The 27,641-nt window shown below is 37.0% G+C and overlaps 2 protein-coding genes across 4 annotated transcripts in view; one reads left to right on the top strand and one right to left on the bottom strand.

The window, feature by feature from the left end:
- CEP126 (centrosomal protein 126) overlaps positions 1-2,779 on the bottom strand; it is a 76,665-nt gene extending 73,886 nt beyond the window's left edge. For all 3 annotated transcript variants that reach the window (XM_015115538.3, XM_001095649.5, XM_015115537.3), the window contains exon 1: positions 2,377-2,779. Coding sequence is in view for 2 of the 3 variants with exons in the window: in XM_001095649.5 (XP_001095649.5) it covers positions 2,377-2,504 (128 nt within the window). In the remaining variant the exon portion in view is untranslated. The remainder of the gene's footprint in view (positions 1-2,376) is intronic.
- On the top strand, positions 2,256-27,177 carry ANGPTL5 (angiopoietin like 5). Its single transcript, XM_015115536.3, has 9 exons — positions 2,256-2,378; positions 9,601-9,754; positions 10,302-10,446; positions 11,705-11,808; positions 12,646-12,739; positions 14,831-14,931; positions 16,987-17,107; positions 22,784-22,969; positions 26,243-27,177. The coding sequence occupies exons 2-9, from the start codon at positions 9,659-9,661 to the stop codon at positions 26,560-26,562; spliced, it is 1,167 nt and encodes a 388-aa protein (XP_014971022.2). The 5' UTR covers positions 2,256-2,378; positions 9,601-9,658; the 3' UTR covers positions 26,563-27,177.
- Positions 27,178-27,641: the final 464 nt, after the last annotated feature.

Raw genomic sequence — 27,641 nt, 5'->3', positions numbered from 1 at the left:
GACTGAGGCAGAATGATTGCGGTACAAATAGCCAAAGATGTTGGTGAGAGAAAGTTCAGATAGTTAAGAATAGGGTATAAACTGGAGAGGAAAGGAGAGGCAAGATGGGTGCTAGGATAAAATGGGAGGGTTGAAGTCTAGAGATATTTCTGAGGAAAAAAAGGCAGGTATAAGGGGACATGAGAGACCTTCCTTTTAAAAAAAATCTTTATTTCTATTTGAACTCTCAAAAGAGATTGAAATGATAGAACTTTAGCTAATTTTAATTAAATAAACTTTATAAGGTTTTGTTGTTTTATAACCTTTAGAGTCAGAAAATTCTGACTCCAGTAAGAAAATGTCTTCAACAGAAAGCCAGATGGCCTCTCAGTATCATGTTCATATTTGAAATCGAAATGTAAATGTTACCACATACTTGCTTATTTTAAGACTATGGTCCTTTCATTTGTTTTCTTTCCTTTTTTTCATTTAGTCATGTAAATTTGAGCACCTACCCTGTACCAGGTATCCAATGGAAAACACAGACACAAAGAATATTCTAATTAAACTTATATAAAAGGTGCTTTAGTGTTTTTCCAACTAGTAAACATAATATTCTTGATTTAGTGTTATAATCTTATGTTCAAAAATAATTCCTCTGTTCTAATTTAAATATATATTATCTAAACATATATATACACAAACTAGCAAAAATATATATAAACCAGCACACACACACACACACACACACACACACACACACATACGTTGTTGGATTTTATCAAAGTCTATTGGTCATCTATTAAAATGTTCATTTATAACTTGCCTAATTTTAACTATATATTTAGCTTTTAAGGATATTTTTTAGTGCTGTATTTATAGGAAATGTCATTTGAATTCTGGAATAGAGTCTATTTGGTCGTATTCATTCAAAGTATTGCTGGATTCTATTTATGAATATTTTCTTTGGCATTTGTGTCAAAATTTATACCACATAATTTTTAAAAACTGAGGCCTACAACCATTTTATTAATGAAAATAATAGAAAAACACTCTCAGTGAGCCATTTACAATACTTCCCTATTTTCTGATTTAGAGATAAATCAGGGTCAGTGTAATAGCAGTTGTGTCCAAGAACATATAATGTCAAGAGGCCAGAATTAAATCCATACAGAAAATGATTGTGTTCATTTCAGAGTACATCTTTAAGAGGGCAATTTTGGGGAGCAGCAAGGGCAAAAGCCAAACTGAATGGGGTTAATAATGAATAGATGAGAGGAACTAGAAGCTGCTGTTGCAAGCTACCATTTTGAGAACTTGCCCAAAGAAAGAAAAGACTGAAGGGATGGAAGGTTGGAGAAAGCATGATCGGAGGAGAGATGTTTTATTTTTAGTGAAACTCTACACACATTTGTCTTCCTCACTAGATTTGTATCCCTAGAACCTAGAACAGAGTCAGCCAAAGAGCAGGCACTCAATACACATTGTTGACTTGCTGCTAAAATTGTAACAGAGTACAAAGAACATCCTAGAAGTTGGAGACAAGGAGGATAAGAAAACAGGGTTAACTTGCAAAGAGAAGACACTCATCTCTGACAAGAATGAAGATGATTACACAACACCATCATTGTCAACCAAGTCCTTTGGGAACACAAAGGTTAAATCCTAATCATCACAACAGTCTCTAAAGGAATAAACGTGATTTACAGATTTTGATAACAAAATACTTCTCCTTTTTCCATTTTCTACAATGCAACCAACAGCAACATCAAAGGTTGGCTTAACCAACTCTTCGAGAAAAGTCAGAGATAATCCAGATCGTGAAGCGTCCAGGTCCCCTGTTTCTCATTTCCTCTCTTCTGTTGCTCTGACAACAGACTGGCAGAGATGGAAAACAAAACAACTTACCAAACGGTGTAGCCTTAAGCAGCTCTGGTAAATGGATTTAGGGCTGTGTTAGGATAACTGTTAAAACGGACTCTTCGGGATAGCAAAACATTTTACTTATTTGTGTAATTTCTCTCTCCAAGTAGTAATGATAAATCAGGAAGTAGTTAATATATAAGTGAAGAACATAATGGCATAATTCTAGAAGGTAAAAAATAATCCCCACAGAATACGCAGTTGATGCGTTTCAAAATTCACAAAAATGTTACAAAGTTGAAGAATGGGAGTAGGATAACAGGGTGACGTGGAGGAAGCAGCCACAGAACTAGATAAAATGGTATAATTTCATGTCTAACGTGAGCCACGAGAGTTGCTAAAGCAAATATCTGCACTAAGATGACTCGCTAGTTTTGATCACCCTGCGTCAAAGGTAATGGGAATCTAATTGGAAAAAAGATGGGCCCCGTTTTCAACATCGCTACCCTGGCAGCCACAGAATGGGAAGGATACAGGTAAGCGCCAGGTCGGTGATGCCCGCCGCTCTCCCGAGGGTCGAGGGGGGCTCTGTCGAGGTTGTCCGATGATTCAGTGCCCAGTTCCCCGACCGCGCTCCGGGCTCCGGGCCTCCCCGCCAGCATCCTTCACTTCAGCGCCGCCTCTCTGTTCGCCCCCAGCGCCTCCCTCATGGCAGCTCTGGCTTCCTCCTCCTCCTGCTCGGCCCCTCCCTATACTCCGTCTCTCAGGCCCCGCGTCACGGGCTCCGAAAGGTCGGCCGCGACAGCCCTAGCTCCCGCGCAGCGGCACTTGTGCCTTTAGTGCAGATGGCAGCTGAGGCAGCGGCGACCTCGCCGGGCAATAGCAGAGGGGGCGGCAGCAACTCCGCAGCCGCCATCTTGATAACAACCGACGCCGCGTCCTTGACAACGGAAACCTGGGAGGAGCTACAGGGCGGGGCGGGACGATATGCACGAAGCAGCCAATCGCAGGCTCCGGCAGCCCCGCCCTCTTCGAGCCGCTGGTGGCAACCCAGGCATCCCTAGCGACCCGCGTTGCTGAGCGAGGGGTGAGCTGGGTGGTGTTTTAGAGCCTGATGCAGTTCTACCTCCCTTTTTATGAGAGTGTGTTTGTGGCAGTACTGACAGTGACGAAAGACAGATGTAAAATCCTCAGATACAGGCAATTGCCACCGGGAGGATTCTGCAGTGATTGTCTGGGGGACAATTTGGAGTTGAATTTGTTAAACTACTGAATCCTGTTATGAGATTTTGAGTTGTGAGTCTTTCTGTGGCATCGCTATCCCCAAACACCGTCTCTTTAAAATGTCTTTGTGAAGTGGAAATTTTCCTTCCCTGCATTCTCTCATCCACTCGGTAATGCTTCTGGCATTCCCTCTGCAGTCGTCTTCCTTGCCTTTGCCCTACTTATAAGGTCTACATTTCAAAGCCTCCTAATGGTTCTTGCCTTGCTGCCAGATTCTGGAAATGGACCATCACAGCAAAACTAGCAATCTCTTGGGATCATATGCCAAAAGAGATCATTGCATTGACATGGTTTTGGGAAGTATGGAAAATTAAATGGATTTTTGAGCCACTAGTTCATTGGCTATGCAAGTGAAAATTTTGAAAAAGCCTCAATCTTATTGTTGGAGCCTAATGTAAATGCACATAAATATTCTGACTGTATTTCAGTCAGTGTTTTCTTGGAAAAATTCCCAGATTGGAAGCCGAATGTACAGACCAAATAAAGATTATTCACCCACCATTCAAATGTCTCTGCCTTTGTGAATTAATTTGTTCATTTTAAGAGTTCAAATAATAAACTTTTCCAGTTGAAATTATTTAAAACAATCTTTGCAAACTTGGTTGTAATGACTGAAATTGGAATGTACACTGGGGACAGATTTTAAAGTGCCACAACAAATCCAGTTTAGATTTAAGACACAAAACACATGAAGTCTCCTTCAGAAGTATACCAACAGGATAAAATATACAATTCTGACACGAAAAGCTAAATGGATACAATTGGACACTTGGCTATCTTGGCAAGTTTTTAATTGGTCTGGCCACAGGCAATGGCCTTGATTCTATTCCCACTGCTATCATCACAAGTTTGTCTCCCCTTGGCTGATCTGAGCAAAGTAGGGCAGTGCAAAGTACAGATGAATATGAGTATATTAGGGTTGCTATTTGGAGTATTTAGGCATGGTTAGCCTTCCAAAAGTCCAGCTTTTGCTATATTATTAGTTTGCAATCTCGTAACTCCTAGGCATCTCACTGCTTTGTGGCTTGCAATAAGCACTAAGAAGCATAATTTGGTTTTTCAATTGCCTACAAATCCTTTCTTATGTTAACTTAAAAAAACACGTGATTTATGAATCTGGAAAGGAGAGGAAAGGGTTACAGCCTGAAAGGAGGGCCATCCCACACGCTGGAAAGTGTGCTTCTAGCTGAAGCCTAGAGAGGCAGGTACTTTGAAGTAGGGGAGGTTGAGACAGGAGATTTATGCTGAAAAAGTTGGCTAAACATACATAATTTATAGGATACAGGAGGAGTTATGATTATTTATGAAAGTAGTTCTGATGCATGTGTATTGAACAAACATGAAACCAAAAAATGTTTTAAGGTTTTCCCAGGGTCCCCTTGGCCAAGAGGGGGTCTATTTGGTCAGTGGGGGCTTAGGATTTTATTTCAGTTTAGACTTATATAATTATTCTTCATTCAAATATTGTTTTATGGTAACGACCAAGAAGAAAATAAATTTCAAACAATGTTGCCAGTTTTCTTTTCTTTTCTTTTTTGAGACAGAGTCTCACTCTGTTGCCCAGGCTGGAGTACAGTGGTGCAATCTCAGCTCACTGCAACCTCCGCCTCTCGGGTTCAAGTGATTCTCCTGCCTCAGCCTCCTGAGTAGCTGGGATTACAGGCGCCCGCCACCACGCCCAGCTAATTTTCATATTTTTAGTAGAGACGGGGTTTCACCAGGTTAGCCATGCTGGTCTCAAACTCCTGACCTCAGGTGATCCACCCGCCTCGGCCTCCCAAAGTGCTGGGATTACAGGCGTGAGCCACCACGCCCTGCTGCCAGTTTTTTTTTTTTAATCATAGGTTTTTTTTTTTACCTTTAAATTCTTTCTTTATTTCTTCAAAATGTTAAGTGGGTTTTCCACATTCTATTTTAGTTGTAGAATCCTAGATTCTTATAGAAAGGCAGGGCCCGAGGGGCTCTGTACATCATGATTCTTGATTTTGTCATGACTTTTTTGTCAATGTTATTTATGGAAAAGGCTTTAGGATTAGATATTTGGATAATAAAAAATTTGAGGATTTTACAAACTTAATTTCTTGACAGGAAAGGCAATTGTGATTCAAGCAGTAAAGAAGAATATTACCCTAAAATCTCTCTATTTTTATCAGAAGGGGCATCTGAATTAAATATAATGTTATATTCTTTCACACTTCAAAACCATAAAACAATTCCTTCTTTTGTTAAGGAAATATATATATTGAGCACCTACTATGTGCCAAGCACTTTCTAGATGCTAGGGATACAGTGAATAAAACTTCAAAGTCCTTATGTTCATGAAGCTTATATTTATTTTTCTTCCCCACTAGAACATGTTAGGGTAGTGAAAAGTGCTATGTGGAAAGTGGGATAGTGGAGGGAGATAGAGACCAATGTCAGTTCTATCTGTGAGGGAGTGCTCAGGAAAGGCCCCAAAGGAAGGGAAATTAGGACAAAGGTCTGAATGAAGGAAAGAGATTGCCATTCAAATATCTGGATGAAGAATAAGGGCACAGCGGTCTGTGAGTACAAAAGGCTGTGAGGACAGAATCATACTGTTGTGCTCAAAGAACAGTACAAGACCACTGTGGCTGGAACAGAGTGAGGTAGGGTGTATTAGGCAGTTCTTGCACTGCTATAAAGAAACACCTGAGATTCAGTAATTTATAAAGAAAGAGGTTTAATTGGCTCATGGTTCTGCAGGCTGTACAGAAAGCATGGCAACATCCGCTTATGGGAAGACTTTAGTGAGCTTTTTACTCACGGTAGACGGAAAAGTGGGAGCAGGCATCTTACATGGCAGGAGCAGGACTGAAAGAGAGAGGGGAGGTGCCACACACTTTGAAAATGACCAGATCTCACGAGAAATCACTTACTATCATGAGAACAGCATCAGTGGGGAAATCTGCCCCAATGATCCAATCACCTTCCATTAGGCCCTACCTCCAACACTGGGGATTACAGTTCGACATAAAATTTGGGTGGGGAGGCCTGGCTCACGTTTGTAATCCCAGCACTTCGGGAGGCCACGGCGGGTGGATCACCCGAAGTCAGGAGTTTGAGACCAGCCAGGCCAACACGGTGAAACTCCATCTCTACTAAAAACATAAAAATTAACTGGGCGTGGTGATGGGGGCCTGTAATCTCTGCTACTTGGGAGGTTGAGGAAGGAGAATCGCTTGAACGTGGGATGCAGAGGTTGCAGTGAGCCGAGACTGTGCAATTGCATTCCAGCCTGGGTGACAGAGCAAGACTCCGTTTCGAAAAAAAAAAAAGATTTGGGCAGGGACGTGGATCCAAACCATATCATAAGGGAAGTGTGCTAACAGATGAGATTGGAGAGGTACATGGCCCAGATTTAGTGGTGACTTGTGTTGTATGCAAGGACTTAATGTAAAATCCAACTTTCAATGGAGGGAAATCCATTGGAGAGTTTTGATTGGAAGAGTAACACAATTTTGTTTAACCTTTAAAGAGACCCTCTAGTTGTTGTGGGGCAAATCAGAGTATAGGAGATAAGACCAGAAACAATGAGGACAGTTAAAAGATTATCAGAGACAGCAGATTTGCACTAGGATGGTAGCAGTGGAGGTGGCGAGAAATGTTTACAGTTTGAACCTTGAGCCAATAAGATGTGTTGGTGAATGGCTGCAGTAAGCGAGAGGAAAAAAGTCAAATGTGACTCTCAGATTTTTGGCTCAAACAATTGAATAAAGTGTATTACCATTACTAAGATGGGAAAGAATCGGTATGGGTGGAATAAGGAATATGAGTTAGGCTTTAAACCTGTTAAATGTGAGATGTCTATTAGACTTGCAATTTCATTAATGTGGTCTCATAAATTGTTGATGTTTTATTTACAAAGGAAACTAATAATAACCACTTTATGGTTATAAAGCATATTCACATAACTTATTTAATTTGAATTTGAATACACACACACACACACACACACATATATATATATACACACACACATATATATATATTTTTCTTTTTTTGAGATGGAGTTTTGCTCTTGTTGCCCAGGCTGGAGTGCAATGGCACGATATTGGCTTAGCACAACCTCTACCTCCCGGGTTCAAGCGATTCTCCTACCTCAGGCTCCCAAGTAGCTGGGATTACAGTCATGTGCCACCACGCCCAGCTAACTTTGTATTTTTAGTAGAGACGGTGTTTCTCCATGTTGGTCAGGCTGGTTTCAAACTCCCGACCTCAAGTAATCTGCCTGCCTTGGCCTCCCAAAGTGCTGGGATTACAGGCATGAGCCACCACACCCAGCCTGAATATTATTTTTAATATCTTTAGAACAGAAATTAAACAGAATTTATTTGAGCAAAGAATGATTTATGAATTGGGCAGCACCCAGAACAAGAAGTTCAGAGAGCTCCACCCAGCAGCATGAGCAGCAAGCTTTTATTTATAGGACACAGAAACAAAGTAGAGAAATCATGTGATTGACTACAGCTAGATGTTTATCTCATTTGGGTACACTCTGATTAGTTGGCTGCCTATGATTGGCTGAAACTCCGCTATTTGTTACAAAAAATATACTCCTAAGTCAGGCTGCAGTTTGCTACAGAAGAACTCAAAGTACAGAGACAGCCTCAGGCAATGGCCTCCTGCTTATTTAATTTAACGAGTATTATAACCATGTGGCAGCTGTGATGGACAATTTTTTGTGCTTTCACTTTTGTCTTGGCTGAGGCTATATATATATATATATTTTTTTTTTTTTCTCCATCTTCTGCTGAAGTATTTTCTTGCTCAAATAAGAATTTCCTGAATTGGCCTCTGGGCAAGATGTGAAAGAACAAAGAATTTTAACATCTGGCTGATTTAAAGTTCTGCCAACTTCTGCTGAAGTTCTGCCATTTTCACTTCAGTTTTGTAAGACTTCAACTTGAAACTTAAGATTACAATATGTGTATTTGTCTATTAATATAAATTATAAAAGTCATCAATATTGTCCTCAATGTTACATATATTAATCTTTTAATTCATACAACAATTTCCATAATACAAAGGAGGTAACTGAGCTGTGGCAATATTAGTAACTTTGTCCGAGATTCCACGGTAAGGGAAGGTTGAAACTAGTCTTTAAATTAGGCAATCTGGTCTTGGAGCCGGCACTCCCAACCATCTCACACTGTCTCACTGGAGAAACTCTGAGAAAGTGATTGCCACGAATAAGAGATAAGATTGTTTGGGTTTAAATAGTAGGTGGTGAGGAAGGAAAGTCAGAGAACAGATAATTATTTTAAGCTGTTTCTTCATTCAGAAAGTATTTGAGTGCCTCTTGTGTATCAGTCATTGTACTAGTACCATAAAAACTATGACAGTTCTCAGTTTAGGAAAAGAGATGGAGAAAATGATATCTTGAACCAGAAGCAAGGTGCAGGAAAGTTTTGCTTTGCCTCTTAATTTTAGAATAATGAAGACTTAGGCATGTGTGTAGAATGAAGGGAAGGAGACATTGAAAGAGAAAATTTGAAGACATTGATCTATCAACCTTCAAAGAGTGGTCATGTTCAACAACATTATTTCTCTGATGTTCAGAATTTTTACAGTTTTGACAAAATAGTTGTAATTAGATTACAACTAATTACAGATTAATTACAGTCTTGAAATTTTTTTTTGTTTGTTTTTTTCTGAGACGGAGTCTCGCTCTTTCGCCCAGGCTGGAGTGCAATGGTGCGATCTTGGCTCACTGCAACCTCCGCCTCCCAGGTTCAAGCGATTCTCCCTGCCTCAGCCTCCCAAGTAGCTGCGATTACAGGCATCCACCACAACGTCCGGCTAATTTTTGTATTTTTTAGTAGAGACAGGGTTTCGCTATGTTGGCCAGGCTGGTCTTGAACTCCTGACCTCAGATGATCCACCTGCCTCGGCCTCCCAAAGTGCTGGGATTACAGGCGTGAGCCACTGTGCCCGGCCTTGGAAATTTGGCATTTTAAAAGTGTATTTTAAGTCTGAATTATCTGCTCTGGATGTCCACCTTGATCAAATTTCTACTTAGCATTTTATAGAAATAGTTTCAAGGTAATATTTTTACCACTCCCTCAGTCATTTCTATTTCCTATTTTTTTGCAAGCAGTTTGCAAGTATTGCTGTATAGCTTATCAAATGCATTTTTTTTTCCAAGGCAAGAAAAGGCTGACTCACAAAAATTAGATGAATTTATAAATTCATGCTTTATTTATCCCCGTCATTTATTTATTTATTTATTTATCTATTTGTTGCCTATATTGCAAAAACTTGGATATATAGTACAGACATGAAGTGATAAAAAAGGAATTGTACAACTTAAAATGTCAGGATCTCTAGAGGCTACTTTGTTTTTCATATGAAGGGTGTTGTTTCAAACCAGGGCATGGAAACTAGTAAGTATTGGCTTCTGTTTTTGTTGTACGCTTTCCAGAGGTTTTAAACTGAAGACTCTATGCTCTGTAGTTCTTTCCACAGAGAGCTGACTGATATTTGAAGAAGTGTTCATCTATCCAAGAAAAATATGATGTCTCCATTCCAAGCCTCACTCTTATTCGTAAATGTATGTATTTTTATTTGTGGAGAAGCTGTACAAGGTAACTGTGTACATCATTCTACGGTAAGAATTTTAGCAATATTATATTAGCTAGGAAAGCATGATTAGAATTTTGAAAAGATTAATCATAACTACCAAATATAATTTATGGAACAATTAAAACATTTATTTAGAAATGTTGAAAAATTGCTTTAATGTTACTGTTTTTAAACTGAGGAAGCTATAAACTGAAGATTGACTCAACAAATATCTTATGAAAAAATTTTAAAGACATTTCAGGCCTAGATTAAAAACTAGCCCACAACTTTTCAATGAAATATCTGATAGGTAATAAAAAATCACGTTGCTTAAAAAAAGCTGTTCCACAAACTTTCATATTTCAAATATTGTCCTGTGAGTGACTACCTAGGATATTAAGAAATTGGTCCATTAGATTTTATTTACTCATCAGGTTTGTTTGTGGAAGTTTGAATTAAATAGCTTATATTTTTCTCTGATGATCAGCCTTGTCTTTCCTGAAACCTAAGCTTTTCCCTATAGTCTTATTATGTATTATGTCATATAACATGTTTAATGTATTTTTTCTTATTTCTATTTTTTTAATATAAAGGACTCTTCAGTAGTTAACATTGTAGAAGATGTATCTAATGCAAAAGATGAAAGTAAAAGTAATGATACTGTTTGTAAGGAAGACTGTGAGGAATCATGTGATGTTAAAACTAAAATTACACGAGAAGAAAAACATTTCATGTGTAGTAAGTATTAAAAATAAACACAATAATAAGGGTATATGATTCATTATTTTTAGGCTAGACATTGAAAAGTATACTTTAGCTTTTGTCTGGGTCATTTTCTACACATCCTGATCATCCTAGGCTAGAAGCTTTATTGTTTGGCCCATGATAGGTGCTTAATAAATATTTGGTAAATGAATGGATCCTTTTTCTATGTAGCTAATTCTGTGTGTAACAAAAGGGTCTCAGGCTTCTCAAACCAATGAGTGCAGCTTTAGGCCTATTAAGACAGATGGCTAAATTCAGGAAAAAGCTAATAGAAAGTGAGAGACTGAAAATAAAAAAGAGAGAGGAAGCTGAGTGAGGTAGAATTAAAACTATCAAGATTTATTAATGCGATCCTACTGCTGGTGGAAAGAAACTTGGAAAATAAATTTTTAAAGAATAACATATGTAATAATGTGTGGCCCTTTTGTTATAGGGGGCATCATTATTGCTATCTTGGGTAAAACTCACATAGGGTCTGAGAACTATAGATAGTCAATGTTTATTTCCTAATTTTGATGGTTGTGTTATTAGAAATGTCTTTGGTGTAAGAAATACACACTGAAATGGCAAGATGGTACATTATGGCAACATGGTCTCAAAGGCGTTAGTAAAAAAGTTATTTGTACTGTTATCACAACTTCACTATAAGAAATTTTCTCCTAAGATAAAAATATTTTTAAAAGGAAAATGCATGGTAAATGTTTAGTCAGAAACCAAATAACCAAAACCTTTGACTAAGATTTATTATGTGTATGTATATGTATGTGCTAGCAATTTAATTATATAAATATAGTATTAATAGAAAAATTAAAAAACCAAGATGTACTTTTAAAAATTAACTTGCCTGGTATAAAATTGTTACCATTAACTTTCTTAAACAGTAAGAATTGATGACTCCTATACCTCCTGCCTCTATATATCTCATCTTATAAAGTGAGAATTTATAATCAGAACACTGTCTCTTAATTATAACAAATTAATTATTCTGGATAATCTATATTAGTAGGAAGCATAGTTTCATTAATAAGTATTGACACAATCATTTCTGGGGTTAATCCTGAGTTAAACAAAATATATACTAACTAAAATATGTAATTCTGAGTATTAAGATAAATTGAGATAGTATTGAGTTAACATACACATCCAAAATCAGGTAAAATTCACTATTTTTCACTGTGATTGTTTTCTATAACAATATAATACTTAACAGCCACTTTTTATTATGGTTAAGGAAATTTGCAAAATTCTATTGTTTCCTACACAAGAAGTACCAAAAAACTACTAAGGAATATGATGGATGAGCAACAAACTTCCTTGGATTATTTGTCTAATCAGGTATAGATGTTTTAGCATTGTGTTTTTATTGCATGTGCACGTTGATGTATAATTAGCTGGAGATATAATCTTTTTTTAAAATGCTTTCATGTTCAGACATCTATTTAGTGCCTACTATGTTAGAGGCACCATAGTAAACTTTAGGCAAACAAAAAGCAGTAAAACAATTGAATTATTCAAGGGGTATACAGTCTAGTGGAGCATTAAAATGTATTGACAAAAATGTGGTTGTTAGAATGGCACAAAAGAGAACTCTCAGATACAAAAAAGTTTCCCAGAGGAGAAAGTCTGTGAACAGTCATAAAGGATGAATAAATGTTTTAAAAATCATACAGGTTGGGTAAGGCGAAGAGGACATTCCATTCTGGGGAAACTTCCTGGAGTTGATGCAGGGTGGAGTGGCTGGTGAGGCTGAGTATTTAAGGAAAACTGACTATAGGAATAGGCAAGAACGAAATCGTACCACACCAAAGAGCCACTGTAGTGTTTAAGCAAGGAAATGCCACAATCTGATCAACTTGTGTGGCCAGTGACTTGAGGAAGAGCCAAGGGAGGAGGTAAGAAACTACAGCAATGGTTTGGACAAGGTATGAAGGACAGATGTGCAAGAGCAGCCAAATGCAGAAATAGGGGCAGATAAAATCAATGTTAAAGAGGTAGATACTACGAAATTCAATGATTGCTATTTAGCTTTGTCTTTATTGTTTGTTAAAGTGGTAAGAACTCAATCTAGAGAAATGGGCACTGTTATGTATTTCAGAGCTGGGTTTAGGAGAGGCTTAAAGATGGCAATTTCTTCAAATATAAATTTACTTAAATGTGTATGCATGTGTTTAGGTTAACGAGCTCATGAATAGAGTTCTCCTTTTGACTACAGAAGTTTTTAGAAAACAACTGGATCCTTTTCCTCACAGACCAGTTCAGTCACATGGTGAGAACTTTGGTATTTCAGCCTTTACATGTTTGTCTTTTATTGCTTAAAATTTTCCTGGACAGGTCGATCCATTTAAAAGTTTTGTTTAAAAACTGCAGCTCACCGTTCTCTAACAGACTGGAGGGTTAATACCTGCCATTAAGCAAATTTCACCACAGACAATGTGGTACTTTCTTAAAATGGGATACTTTTTCAACCATGTGAAAGCCATGGCTGTATAAAGATATCCTGAAGCTGTTGAAAATAACATTGTTTTCTGTAGCATTGTTCTGGGCTCCTGGTTTACATCTTATTAATAATTCATCTTCAGATAGAAGAAAAGAAAGCTTCAAAGTTCCTCCCACCTGTAAAAAATGTTTCTGACATGTTTGAAATGTTTAAAATTGGGGCATAAAATTTGAAAGGAAAAAGAAATGTAAGACAAGAATAAACTGAAAGTTAGCACTTTTTATACTAAAATACAGCATATTAATTCCTAAAGGCTTGGATTTCTAGGAAAAATACCCTATAAATCTTATAAATATGAATTTATCTCCAAATGTTTAAACAAATAAATATTATTGAGTGCCTAGAACATGATCTTTATGTTCTTCTTCGAAAAAGAAGAGAATAAACAGTGCCTGAAAATCTTCTATGTGATAGGTAGGAAGACAGGCACTTTCTCATGTTATTTTGTTAGTAAAATTATTTTATTATATCTCATAACTGCCCCAAAGCACGTATGGTGTGGTAGTCAGGAGCATGGACTCTGATGTCGGAATCCTTGGTTTCAAATTTCTGACCTGCTGCTCTCTTGATATGTTTTCTCATCAGTAAACTGATAGTACCTACCTCTTATAGTTGATGTGAGGATTAAATGAATAAATACAGGAAAGTCTCTTAAAATATTGCCCGAATCAAATGTTTATCACAAGGAAAAAAAAAATTGCCCAAATCATAGGGAGAGCAATATAAGGGCTTGCTATGATCATCATCATCAGATAAGAAATATCTAGCCCAGAAAAATCGAAATAATCTGTTCACATTAATTTGAAAGGTAATGATAAAGCAGATACTCCAACCCAGATCAGTCCTTCAGCATGAACTTCTATCATGTCTCTGAGCATAGAGTCATTATAAGAATATCTCTTAACAATTAAGGACACAGGCAACAACAAATCTATGTCTCCTAGAGATGAAGGGGAAAGCAAATGACTTTTTATAGCTAACTTTTTTGTAGATGGCATTTTCTTCATTATTTGGATGTGCTGGGCACTATGGTAAGGGCTTTGTGTAATACCTTACTATATAAATGGTTAGGATAACACAATGAAGTAAAGTGTTAGGGGTAGAACTAGGATGTTAAGACGGGCATTTGGATAATGGACACTCTAGGGGTTGAATTTGTTTCATTTATAAAAGATGCTACAGAGTAGAGTATCTTCCAGAAAATGTAATATCCATATCCACATACACATGTTTACAATCCCTTAGAGATGAGTGCTCTGGAGAAAGTGATTATGGGGGGCTATAATTCTAACTGTTGTAAACAGAGTAGGCTCTAACATCAGGCATAATTTCTTGGTTAAGAAAGTGATTTCCCCTTTCTTCCTTTGGCTACTGGTATTAGTGGTCCCAAACACCTCAGTCGCTGAAGTTGGGAACAGAATACTGAAAGATGTGTCTATAGTGGTTAATTTGCTTATTCGTTTCGGTGTTCTCCTCCCTGTTTATGTAGACTTCCTTTAAACATTACATCCTCTAAGATAAACTTAAATTTCTGAAAGGGCATTATTTATTGGGAAAGAGAATGTGTAATTATAAAATATGTTTAATAAGTGTTGATCCCAAATGAAACTTTTAAACAGTATAGGAAACAAATCACTAACAGTGATATTATAAGTGAAGGCTTCTTGCAGCATAAATTCTTTAATCCTTTATATTTTCTTCTTATTTCTAAAATTGTGACCATTTTTCATTTTGCAGGAGTTAAAATAATATTATTAATGAAAATTATGATAATAATAGCACTATCAATTCTCTATAGTAAAATGATTGCCTTAAATGTACACTTGAAAATATCCCAATTAAATAATTTTGCTTTTCTAGGTTTAGATTGCACTGATATTAAGGATACCATTGGTTCTGTCACCAAAACACCGAGCGGTTTATACATAATTCACCCAGAAGGATCTAGCTACCCATTTGAGGTAAAGTTTTCCCATATTACGTGGGCTAAGATAAAATCCAACCAATTTAATTTATGTTAAAATTTAAATTGTTTTAATATTTAATTTTTCCTTGAAAAATTTTAAATAAATTAGGTAAAGTTCTAGTTTCAAAATTTTGGTATTTTAGAATTCTAATGCCCAAAACATGAATTAATAAAAGAGCTAGAGTCTGTCTTTCACTTTTCTATTTGAGTTTCCATGGTTATACTCTTTAAAGTAAATCCATCTGATGTGAAAGCTTATATTATCCTCATAATAGGCAGAACTATAGCAGGCAGAACTATGCAATATAATACTTGCTTGCTTTAATTAGCCTGTGGATATTGGAAAATAATGGTGTGCTTTGCCTTGGAGCTTACTAAAAATACTTTTGACTTCTCTTCCTGTATATGTTTATAATTTCTTTTGATGATAGATGATTTTATGTGATTGTATGAGAAATTAAAAATTAAAAAACCTTTCAGTGGAGTGCAAGGCAGACTGAAAAGCTGATTCATTCTGAAATTGATAAATTACTCTTATGTCTATTCTTAGTAGTTCTCTGCAAGGATATCTAGTAGAAATTTCTACCAGAGACTATGCATATTGATGGAATATATTTGTGTGTGTATATATATATACACACACACACACACATATACAATTATATATATTATATATATTTTTTCCTGGGCACTTCTTTGTGCAGAAGACAGTTTATGATACTTATACCTTATTGATAACCTTTATTGGATAATAAAGTCACTTTTTTTCTAAGTAGGTACTACTGGTTTCTCTTCTTAGAGTTACTACCATTATTTTATTTGAAATCTATTGACAAGATGTCAAAAAATTGGAAATTAGGTGGGAAATAATTTTAAAATTACCTAAGTGACTTCACCTACAGATTCAAAACTAGATCTGAACAGACGTGGAAAAGGAAGGCTTCTAATTTTGTGAAGAGTGGGATGCATAATCACCTCTTCTGTGGGAAAGTGCTGGTTCCTTAACTTCCCCCACACTGCCTTTTCTCTGTCTCTATGCGGGAAGTTTCTGAGGGAGAATTTTGCTCTGATTTCTTCCCTAGATTGCTTCTATGCGTCCCCTACAGAGGTTCTTTTAGGAGCTTTTACACAGCATCAACAGATGTGTGTATGAGCACCTGCTGAGTGGGCACAGATCATGCCTTTCTCTGAAAATGGCAGTCTGAACACAGGCCTTCCAGGCTTGTGGGAGAAAAGAGCAAAGACAAGCACGTGAACACATTTCACACACACACACACACACACACACACACACACACACACACACACCCCAGTGTTTTAATTCAAAAGTTTATAGAGAAATACATTGCTCTGCCACATCAGAGCAATACTGTTATACAAACTGAAGAATATTTGTAAAGTTGAGTAATAACAGCATAACCTTAAAATGCTGCTGCAAATACGGCCAGTCGCGGTGGCTCACGCCTGTAATCTCAGCACTCTAGGAGGCCGAGGCGGGCGAATCACGAGGTCAAGAGATCGGGACCATCCCAGCTAACACAGTTGAAACCCCGTTTCTACTAAAAAATACAAAAAATTAGCCCAGTGTGCTGGCGGGCGCCTGTAGTCCCAGCTACTTAGGAGGCTGAGGCAGGAGAATTGCGTGAACCAGGGAGGCGGAGCTTGCAGTGAGCCGGATCGCGCCACTCCTCTCCAGCCTGGGTGACAGAAGGAGACTCCGTCTCAAAAAAGTAAAAAAAAAAGAAAGAAAAAAATGCTGCAAATACATATTTTAAAAAATGATTGTTATGGGGACCGTGATTAAGTTAATTACAAATTTGTTTTATAATAAACAAAATTATTTAGGTTAATTACAGGTTTGTTTTATAATAAACAGCATTATTTCTAGAGATATAAAAAAATCTGAATGAATTAATGGCATATGATTGCATTGAAAACTCAGTGGCAGTATCGTCTCTTTTTCTAGGCCTAAGGATGAAGCGTGAGTGTTATATTATCAAATAATGAAAATAATAGTGTATTATTTTGTGCTTCCCTGTGCTTGTTTTAGGTAATGTGTGACATGGATTACAGAGGAGGTGGATGGACTGTGATACAGAAAAGGATTGATGGGATAATTGATTTCCAAAGGTTGTGGTGTGATTATCTGGATGGATTTGGAGACCTTTTAGGTTAATTTTTTGTATTTCTACTCTACATTTTTTACTCTTTTTGGTATTATATCTATAGAATCTCTATTGGTCAGATCTTCAGTAAAAATAGCAAATGCTTGCAAATATCAAAATATGAGTTAAATCACCCTCTTTTCATATGCCAGATTATTTAAAATAAGTAGGTCTTCAGTTGAGATCTGGAAATTTTTATTTGTAGATATCTGGTGAAATGTGATTTGAGTGAAAATTCTAGATTGGATATGTATTAAGTGCCTACTGTGTACCCAGCAGATTCTGGCAGGTGCTCACCAACTGTTTGCAGAACGAAAAACTGAATGGCAGCATTGTCCTAGATCTTAAAATTCTTGAGATGTGTGTAGTATCGATACAAGCCAGTGAAATGGCCAATTGAGGTGTCTGTGCAAATTCAAATTATTTAAACTGATCATATTATTAAAATGTCAGTAAACATCTTTATGTTCAAAATTTGAAAATTATAACCCCAGGTGAATGTAAAAATCTGTTTACATTATTGCCACATGGCAGCATCACTTTTGCTGGTAAACAGAAACACCAATATTTCTGAACTTTGCAGAATTTTACATTAGTTGGAACTTCTGCCAGTGAGTTTGCTAATTTTTCTGCTATTTTAACAGTTACTGTTTTTATAATTTTAAATCTTTAATCTCTCATAATAATGTCATCCAAGGATTTGGTAAGTAATGGTGTTAGTCCTAGTGCTAAAAATGCTACTGAATGCCAGTGATTTTAGAAGCCATTTGGCTTATACCCAGGTAACTGCCATGCTATGGAGTATAGTGAATATGCTTGCATTTCCGCAGCATTACTTATGATTTTTCCGCTGATGCTTCTTCTTGAATTAGGTAGTTATAGATCCATATACAGGCTTTGAATTGCCATCTTCCTTACTTCAAGTTTATTTCTATGGGGAAAGAATATGAGTTTTGACTGACCAGGTCTTCAGGCAGGTATAGTGCATGCAAACGGAGACAGCTTTGTACTGGTGTATTTTGAAAACAAATTTGGGGCTGGGCCTGGTGGCTCATGCCTGTAGCCCCAGCACTTTGGGAGGCCGAGACAGGTGGATTGCTTGAGGCCAGGAGTTCAAAACCAGGCTGGCCAACATGTTGAAACCATGTCTCTATAAAATTGCAAAAGACGGATTCACAGCCAAATTTTACCAGAGGTACAAATAAGAGCTGGTGCCATTCTTTCTGAAACTGTTCCAAGCAATAGTAAAAGAGGGAATCCTCCCTAACTGTTTTTATGAGGTCAGCATCATCCTGACACCAAAACCTGGCAGAGACACAACAAAAAAAGAAAATTTCAGGCCAATGTCCCTGATGAATATCGATGTGAAAATCCTAAATAAAATACTGGCAAACTGAATCCAGCAGCACATTAAAAAGCTTATCCACCATGATCAAGTGGGCTTCATCCCTGGGATGCAAGGCTGGTTCAACACATGCAAATCAATAAACATAATCCACCATATAAACAGAATCGATGACAACAACCACATGATTATCTCAATAAATGCAGAAAAGCCCTTTGATAAAATTCAACACCCCTTCATGTTAAAAACTCTCAATAAAATAGGTATTGATAGAATGTAACTCAAAATAATAAGAGCTATTTGTGACAAATCCACAGCCAGTATCATATTGAATGGGCAAAAGCTGGAAGCATTCCCTTTGGAAACCAGCATAAGACAAGGATGCCCTCTCACCACTCCTATTCAACATAACATTGGAAGTTCTGGCCAGGGCAATCAGGCAGGAGAAAGAAATAAAGGATATTCAATTAGGAAAAGAGGAAGTCAAATTGTCTCTGTTTGCAGATGACATGATTGTATATTTTGAAAACCCCATCGTCTCAGTCCCAAAGCTCCTTAAACTGATAAGTAACTTCAGCAAAGTCTCAGGATACAACATCAATGTGCAAAAATCACAAGCATTCCTATACACCAATAATAGACAAACAGAGAGCCAAATCATGAGTGAACTCCCATTCACAATTGCTACAAAGAGAATACAATACCTAGGAATCCAACTTACAAGGGATGTGAAGGACCTCTTCAAGAACTACAAACCAGGCCGGGCGCGGTGGCTTAAGCCTGTAATCCCAGCACTTTGGGAGGCCGAGACGGGCGGATCACGAGGTCAGGAGATCGAGACCATCCTGGCTAACACAGTGAAACCCCGTCTCTACTAAAAAATACAAAAAACTAGCCAGGCGAGGTGGCGGGCGCCTGTAGTCCCAGCTACTCGGGAGGCTGAGGCAGGAGAATGGCGTGAACCAGGGAGGCGGAGCTTGCAGTGAGCTGAGATCCGGCCACTGCACTCCAGCCTGGGCGACAGAGCGAGACTCCGTCTCCAAAAAAAAAAAAAAAAGAAAAAAAGAACTACAAACCACTGCTCAAGGAAATAAGAGAGGACACAGACAAATGGAAAAATAAGCCATGCTCATGGATAGGAGGAATCAATATCATGAAAATGGCCATACTGCCCAGAGTAATTTTTTTTTGAGACGAAGTTTCACTCTTGTTGCCCAGGCTGGAGCGCAATGGTATGATCTCGGCTCACTGCAACCTCTGCCTCCTGGATTCAAGAGATTCTCCTGCCTCAGGCTCCTGAGTAGCTGGGATTACAGGTGCCTGCCACCACACCTGGCTAATTTTTGTATATTTAATAGAGACAGGATTTCACCATGTTGATCAGGCTGGTCTTGAACTTCTGACCTCAAGTGATCCACCCACCTCAGCCTCCCAAAGTGCTGGGATTACAGACGTGAGCCACTGTACCTGGCCTGCCCAAAGTAATTTATAGATTCGATGCTCTTCCCATCAAGCTACCATTGACTTTCTTCACATAGTTAGAAAAAACTACTTTAAATTTCATATGGAACCAAAAAGGAGCCTGTATAGCCAAGACAATCCTAAGCAAAAAGAACAAAGCTGGAGACATCATGCTACCTGACTTCAAACTATACTACAAGGCTACAGTAACCAAAGCAGCTTGGTACTGGAACCAAAACAGATATATAGACCAATGGAATAGAACAGAGGCCTCAGAAATAACACCACAAATCTACAACCATCTGGTCTTTGACAAAACTTACAAAAACAAGCAATGGGGAAAGGATTCCCTATTTAATAAATGGTGCTGGGAAAACTGGCTAGCCATATGCAGAAAACTGAAACTGGACCCCTTCCTTTTACCTTATGCAAAAATTAATTCAAGATGCATTAAAGATTTAAATATAAGACTTAAAATCATAAAAACCCTAGAAGAAAACCCAGGCAATACCATTCATGACATAGGCATGGGCAAAGACTTCATGACTGAAACACCAAAAGCAATTTCAACAAAAGCCAAAAATGACAAATAGGATCTAATTAAACTAAAGAGCTGCTGGACAGCAAAAGAAATTATCATCAAAGTGAATAGGCAACCTACAGAATGGGAGAAAATTTTTGCAATCTAAGCTTCTGGCAAAGGGCTAATATCCAGAATCTACAAATAACTTAAACAAATTTACAAGGGAAAAACAAATAACCCCGTCAAAAAGTGGGCAAAGAATATGAACAGACACTTTTCAAAAGACAACATTTAAACGGCCAACCACATACGAAGAAAAGCTTGTCATCACTGGTCATTAGAGAAATGCAAATCAAAAACACAATCAGATACCATCTCATGCCAGTTAGAATGGTGATAAGTAAAAAGTCAGGAAACAACAGATGCTGGAGAGGATATGGAGAAATAGGAATGCTTTTACACTGTTGATGGTAGTGTAAATTAGTTCAACCATTGTTGAAGACAGTGTGGGGATTCCTCAAGGATCTAGAACTAGAAATACCGTTTGACCTAGCAATCCCATTACTGGGTATATACCCAAAGAATTATAAATCTACTGTAAAGACACATGCACACATATGTGTATTGCAGCACCATTCACAACAGCAAAGGCTTGGCACCAACTCAAATGCCCTTCAATGATAAAATGGATAAGGAAAATGTGGCACATATATACACCATGGAACACTATACAGCCATAAAAAGAATGAATTCATGTCCTTTGCAGGGACATGGATGAAGCTGGAAACCATCATTCTCAGCAAACTAACACAGGAACAGAAAACAAAACACATGTTCTCACTCATAAGTGGGAGTTGAACAATGAGAACACATGGACACAGGGAGGGGAACATCACACACCGGGGCCTGTTGGGCGGTAGGGGGCTAGAGGAGGGATAGCATTGTGAGAAATACCTAATGTAGATGATGAGTTCAGGGGTGCAGCAAATCACCATAACACAAGTCTATCTATGTAACAAACATGCACATTCTGCACATGTATCCCAGAACTTAAGTATAATAAAAAATAAATACAAGAATTAGCTGGGGGTGGTGGTGCACACCTCTGTAATCCCAGCTACTTGGGATGCTGAGGCATGAGAATCTGTTGAACTGGGGGGAGGCGGAAGTTGCAGTGAGCCCAGATTGCACTACTGCACCCTAGCCTGGGTGACAAAGTGAGACTCTCTCAAAAAAAAAAAGGAAACAAAAATAAATAAATTAATTAATTTGGGATTACAGAAAATGCATTTTTAAGTCTTAAATTTGAGGGTGGGCTACTGGGAAAAGATGGCAGGGGCACTTAAACTGAAGTGTTATACACTGTGTGAGACTCAGTGGACCCCTATGGAGCTATCTTATTGGGCGCAATTTCTCTCCTTACTTTTCATTTGTAAGTGTGTTGCTAAAATGTCCATGCCCGTGAGCTCTGAAGAAAGACTTAATATCTTAGCTATAATTTTAAGAGTTTGAATGCTGTCACATCATCCTCCGGCTCTGAAGTTTGTTTTGACTGGACCCTTATTTTCTTTAATAATTTTATGATTCAAGTAGAGGCATATATCTCAGAGTAGAGGTATCCACATTTGGGCTATGCCACGTGGGTAGGCAGAGGTAGAAAGCCATTGGCTAGGATATGTATGCAAGAAGTATGCAGTCTGAGCTGGGGAGTTTATATTTCATCCTGAATCTAGAATCGTCTTGGAAATATTGATCCTAAACCCGGGGATATTCCAATGTTATTACATGATGTTCAAGGCATAGGAAATTAACTAGATGCATTGTAACAAAGAAGTGTCTGTTAAGAAAGTATTACAAGGCAGCAAAAAATAATTTCGACTGAGCGTTTTTAGGAAATGTTTCTTTAGGAGCTGCTGATTTGGAGGTTAAACCTTCTACATTTACTGGTTGATAACATTGTGTTACCTGCCATAATATTTCAATTGGTTTTATGTTGAAATGCCTTAAGGTAAAAGTTGACTTTTTATTTTAGTCTTTAAATGAAGACTAAGTTAATTTTGGGAGATAAAATTTGGGGAGATCATTATTGTTTCCTCTCCCCAAATTTTACTTAAGTTGAGAGATAGAAAAAGGGTCTGATTTTCTCAAGTCTGGTGAAGTAGAAGTAGGCATTTTGTTTGTTTTATAAAGTAGGTAAGCACTGATAATTTGAGCTAGGCCATCCAGTGCCTGTAATTACTTATGTGAGCCATCTCAGAATTTTTGAAATGCTAAACAAGACCAAACATTCAAGAATAAAGCATTATTCTAATTTGTATTAAAATATATTAAAACAAAGCATTTTTTTTTACAGGAGAATTTTGGCTAGGACTAAAAAAGATTTTTTATATAGTAAATCAGAAAAATACCAGTTTTATGCTGTATGTGTCTTTGGAATCTGAAGATGACACACTTGCTTATGCATCATATGATAATTTTTGGCTAGAGGATGAAACAAGATTTTTTAAAATGCACTTAGGACGGTATTCAGGAAATGCTGGTAAGTTTTTTTTTATTCCTAAAAGTATCCAAATCTAAATTATAACTGACTCATTATTAAGCAAAGATAAAAATAATGCATTTGTTTTACACCTAACTGATAACAGAATAGATTAGGAATAAGAAAGCTGGCCAAGTCTTGAGTTTTGAAACTTGGTTATGATCATTGTACCACCTTATGATCATTGTACCACCTCATGCTTCTGAAGTGCTTTATAGTCTCTAAAACAATTTGCCTTATGTAATTTCAGTTAATTCTTTGGATAGAGGGCCTGTGGAGGAGGCTGTGAAGGTATTTTCATTTTCATGTTCAGAGAGGCTGACATTTACAAGTGACAGACTGTTAAAGACGATCTCTAGTCTTCTCACTTTACAGGTGAAAAAACCTGAGTGATAAAGTGACTTGCCCAAGATTCCCAGATCATGTCACCTGAGCCAAGGCAAGAATCCAGGCTGACAGAAAAACTAGTTTAGTGTTCTTTTCATTATACTTTGATGCATCTGCTCATTTCCAAATAAATTTAATTTGTTAGAACTTCAAAATACTTGATGTTAAACTTGCATTTTAATGCTGACAATTTAAAGGCATTTGAATTAAAAAGTACTAAATTCAACTCCCTTGTTGCTGTTTGTGGTGCTTGTTCATTATGTATATTTAGTGTTAGAAATCAAAAAATGAATGATATATGTCCCCAGCTCTTTAACTGATCCCAGTATAAAGGAGAAGATAAGTAACCCTGGAAATATAGAATACTGATAGGACTTTTGGGGTCAGAAAGAGGGTGAGAATTATTCCAGTTGATTGCACCCAAAAATATTCATGGAAAAGCAATTTTCAACGAGCTTTTAATGTTAGATTCAACCTGGGAAGCTTTTTAAAAGTACATATTCCTGTAGAATCTGATTCAGTTATTTTAAGCCAGATGGATATGTTGGCGTACTTGCCGTTGAGAACCACTGATCTAGTCTTGGAAGAATGGATAGGCTTTTGGCAAATGAAGGCTGATAAGCAGAGCAGTTTGAGGTAAGGCATAGAGGGAGGAAAATTATAGGACACAGAGAGTTGTCTGACGTGGTTGGAATCTATGATACCTGAGGGATTTACACTGGGATGTTAGGTGAAAGTCCGACATTCAAATCATGATCTATAGGGAAAAGTTTAAAAAGTTACAATATATGATTTTCAATGCTTCCTCTCTAAAAGTGTAAAGAACTATCTAAAGATGGAATATATTACATTAGGAAAAGTTTATGTGGGGGTTCTCTGAAAGATGACTAGGATCTAATTAAAGGATAACATTGATAATGACAAAAGTATTTTCCTTACAAAACTCTCAAACTTTGCCATAATGTACTCTACATTTTCCCAACAAGGTTGTTAAGTAACTTTCAACTGTCGATCACATAATGGAATCAGAAGAATAAAAGAAAAAGGTGTCAGCAGGATGTAATGATAGAAATACAGATACAACCAGTGGGTTAAATGTAATCAGGTGTGTGGTAGAGGCAGATAACAAATTTGGCTTTGAGCTTGGAGCAAAAACAGAAATATGAATTTGAATATTTGAGCAGTAGACTTGTTCCATGAGAATCACAACTATTCCTGATTATAAGACTTGAGATAAATTTATCTAGATTCTTACAGAAAACAAAAGCGTTATGTTCTCCAACCATACTCTCGCAGAAAACATGATGGGTATATTTTAATAGGCTATTTTTAAGGAAATATACTTATGCATATATATTTTAAATGAATTAAATAAAATCTATTGAGCTTATGTGCTGTATGGTCCTTCTGGTGGTCGGACTTTATCTAGGGAGAGTATCCGTGGAATGATCACATTGTTTAGGCAATGCTCCATGGGTGTTGTCTCTCACTGGATTTGGAAAGGTATTACACTGTGTGGGTGTTGAAGATTATATCGTCTCTGAAAATACCTACAATATGTGTGTTTTGTTTCCCATGAAGTGCAGAGTCAGAGACTTTAATAATCAGCAGAATCACCAGCACTGCTAATGAAGTTCTCCAGGCTCTTTCAAAAGATTTATCTCAAGAGATGCCAAACATTCAGAAATAATGAAACAAACATAGAGCTTGGTTTCTCCACAGATTTTATATGACTTCTTTTTTAATTAGTGTTTCAAACATTAACCAAAGTTTACATATAGGTGAAATGTAGGTATTATGGGTTTACTTAGAATCTTTAACTTTATGGAATTTTATGAAACAAAATATGACTCCTGCTTCTACCACTGAGTTAACTGGGTCATCTTGGACAGGATACTTAATCATTGAAGGGATATTGTAAATACGAGAGATGCCATACACACAATGTTCAGGCCGGAAGCAGTGGCTCGCACCTGTAATCCTAGCACTTTGGGAGGCCGAGGCGGGTGGATCACTTGAGGAAAGGAGTTCAAGACCAACCTGGCCAACATGGTGAAACCCTGTCTCTACTAAAAACACAAAAAATTAGCTGGGTGTGGTGGCTTGTGCCTATAATCCCAGCTACACTGTAGGCTGAGGCAGGAGAATCGCTTGAACCCGGGAGGTGAAGGTTGCAGTGAGCCAAGATCATGCAATTGCACTCCAGACTGGGGGACAAGAGCAAAACTCTGTCTCAAAAACAAAACAAAACAAAATAAAACAATGTTCAGTAGAAGCCCTTTAAAAATGGTTTTGTCTTAACTACTATTCAATTGGTCCATAAATCATGTGAAGAGCCATGAAGAAAAGGTACACCTCAAAAGTACACCTGAATTTTTCTTGAGGGCATTTGGTATTCTGTATAATATACAGAAAAGAAACCCAGAAAACCCCCCAACTTTTTAAATTGTAAATCTACATTTCTTAAAGGTAAAAGTTTCTCTAGCTAAAGTGATGTCAATGGTAGTGGTATGAAAACCTACCCTGTGTAAATTATTTTCTTTTCCTAAATTATCAATTATCATATTGGTCTGTCCAAATTATGACAGCTCTGTATGCTGTAATTTTTGGCCTAAATATCTGGTTTTGTCTACACAGCAAAACTTCCATTTTGGACTGTGACTTGTATATGAAATATTCATTTAAAGATGCCTGTCATGTTGAGGAACTCATCACCAGATTGTGGCATGTTGAATCTTCGAGTAGGAGAATTTTAACATGATAAACAGTAGAAAAATCATTTAAACCTTATTTCCAGATATGATGCTCTTGCCTAATATGCTGGTAATGATTAATTAAAATAATAGAAATTTCCTTTAAATTCAATCATTAAATTTTTTTTCCCAGGTGATGCATTCCGAGGCCTCAAAAAAGAAGATAATCAAAATGCAATGCCTTTTAGCACATCAGATGTTGATAATGATGGGTGTCGCCCTGAATGCCTGCTCAATGGTCAGTCTGTGAAGAGCTGCAGTCACCTCCATAACAAGACCGGCTGGTGGTTTAACCAGTGCGGTCTAGCAAATCTAAATGGCATTCATCACTTCCCTGGAAAATTGCTTGCAACTGGAATTCAGTGGGGCACATGGACCAAAAACAACTCACCTGTCAAGATTAAATCTGTTTCAATGAAAATTAGAAGAATGTACAATCCATATTTTAAATAATCTCATTTAACATTGTAATGCAAGTTCTACAGTGATTTGTGATAATATATTAAAGATTTTTAAAAGTTTATCTTTTTACTTAGTCTTTCAAACATATTAGGCAAAATTTAACTGTAGATAGCATTTAGATATTATGAGTTTAATTAGAAAACTTCAATTTTGTAGTATTCTGTAAAAGAAAACATGCCTCATTGTATTTTTTTACTTCTGACTATGTTAACAATATACAATGAAATTTGTTTCAAGTGAATTACAACTTGTCTTCCTAAAATTTAGAGTGCTTTTAAAGGATTTTGCCTTTTCTTTGAAGCATTTCTAAACCATAATATGTTGTTAGGAAAATTGAAGAGAGTATTTTACTTATTTTTATATTTACTTTATATGATTATATAATCTACAGATAATTTCTACTGAAGACAGTTACAATAAGTAACTTTTATGCAGATTAATATATAAACTACACATGATTTTAAAACTTTACTATTTCTAGGTGATGCCATACCATTTTAAAAGTAGTAAGAGTTTGCTGCCCAAATAATTTTTCTTGTTTTCATATCTAATCATGGTTAATTATTTTGTTAATGTTTGTAATAAATATACTGTACTTTTATATCCTGATCAGTTGCATTCTAAAATACGTCTTTATCTGAACTCTTTTTAAACCAGCAGGAATGGTATGAACTTTATGTGAAGGATGGTGGATAAAACAGTGATGAATCAATTCCAGATATACTCTAGGAATAAGCTGGTCCTCTCTACTTTTTCTACTAAGGTGGAGGGAACTGAATGGTAAGGATTCCATAGGGGAGGACAGCAGGGAATATGCAGGGGCAAGTATCAGTTACTGATAAGAGAGACAAGGGAAATGATCAAGAATTAGTTTTTAATAGGAAGTACTTTGTCCAGAGTTAGGGTTACATAATACTCAAGGGAGGGGAAAAGTGGCTGAAAAATTAAGTGGGAAGAGGATTGAATTAAAAGTAGGTTTGAGGATATAGATGTCAGGGTGACATAGCTAAGCCCAGAATAGAACACAGAATCTGATTTGGGTTCAGGGATGGACAAAAATGATAATAAGG

This window comes from Macaca mulatta, chromosome 14, assembly GCF_049350105.2.
Source record: "Macaca mulatta isolate MMU2019108-1 chromosome 14, T2T-MMU8v2.0, whole genome shotgun sequence".
Taxonomy (NCBI): Eukaryota; Metazoa; Chordata; class Mammalia; order Primates; family Cercopithecidae; genus Macaca; species Macaca mulatta.
The sequence above is the reverse complement of the archived record's forward strand: the minus strand, read 5'-3'. Positions and strand labels throughout refer to the sequence as shown.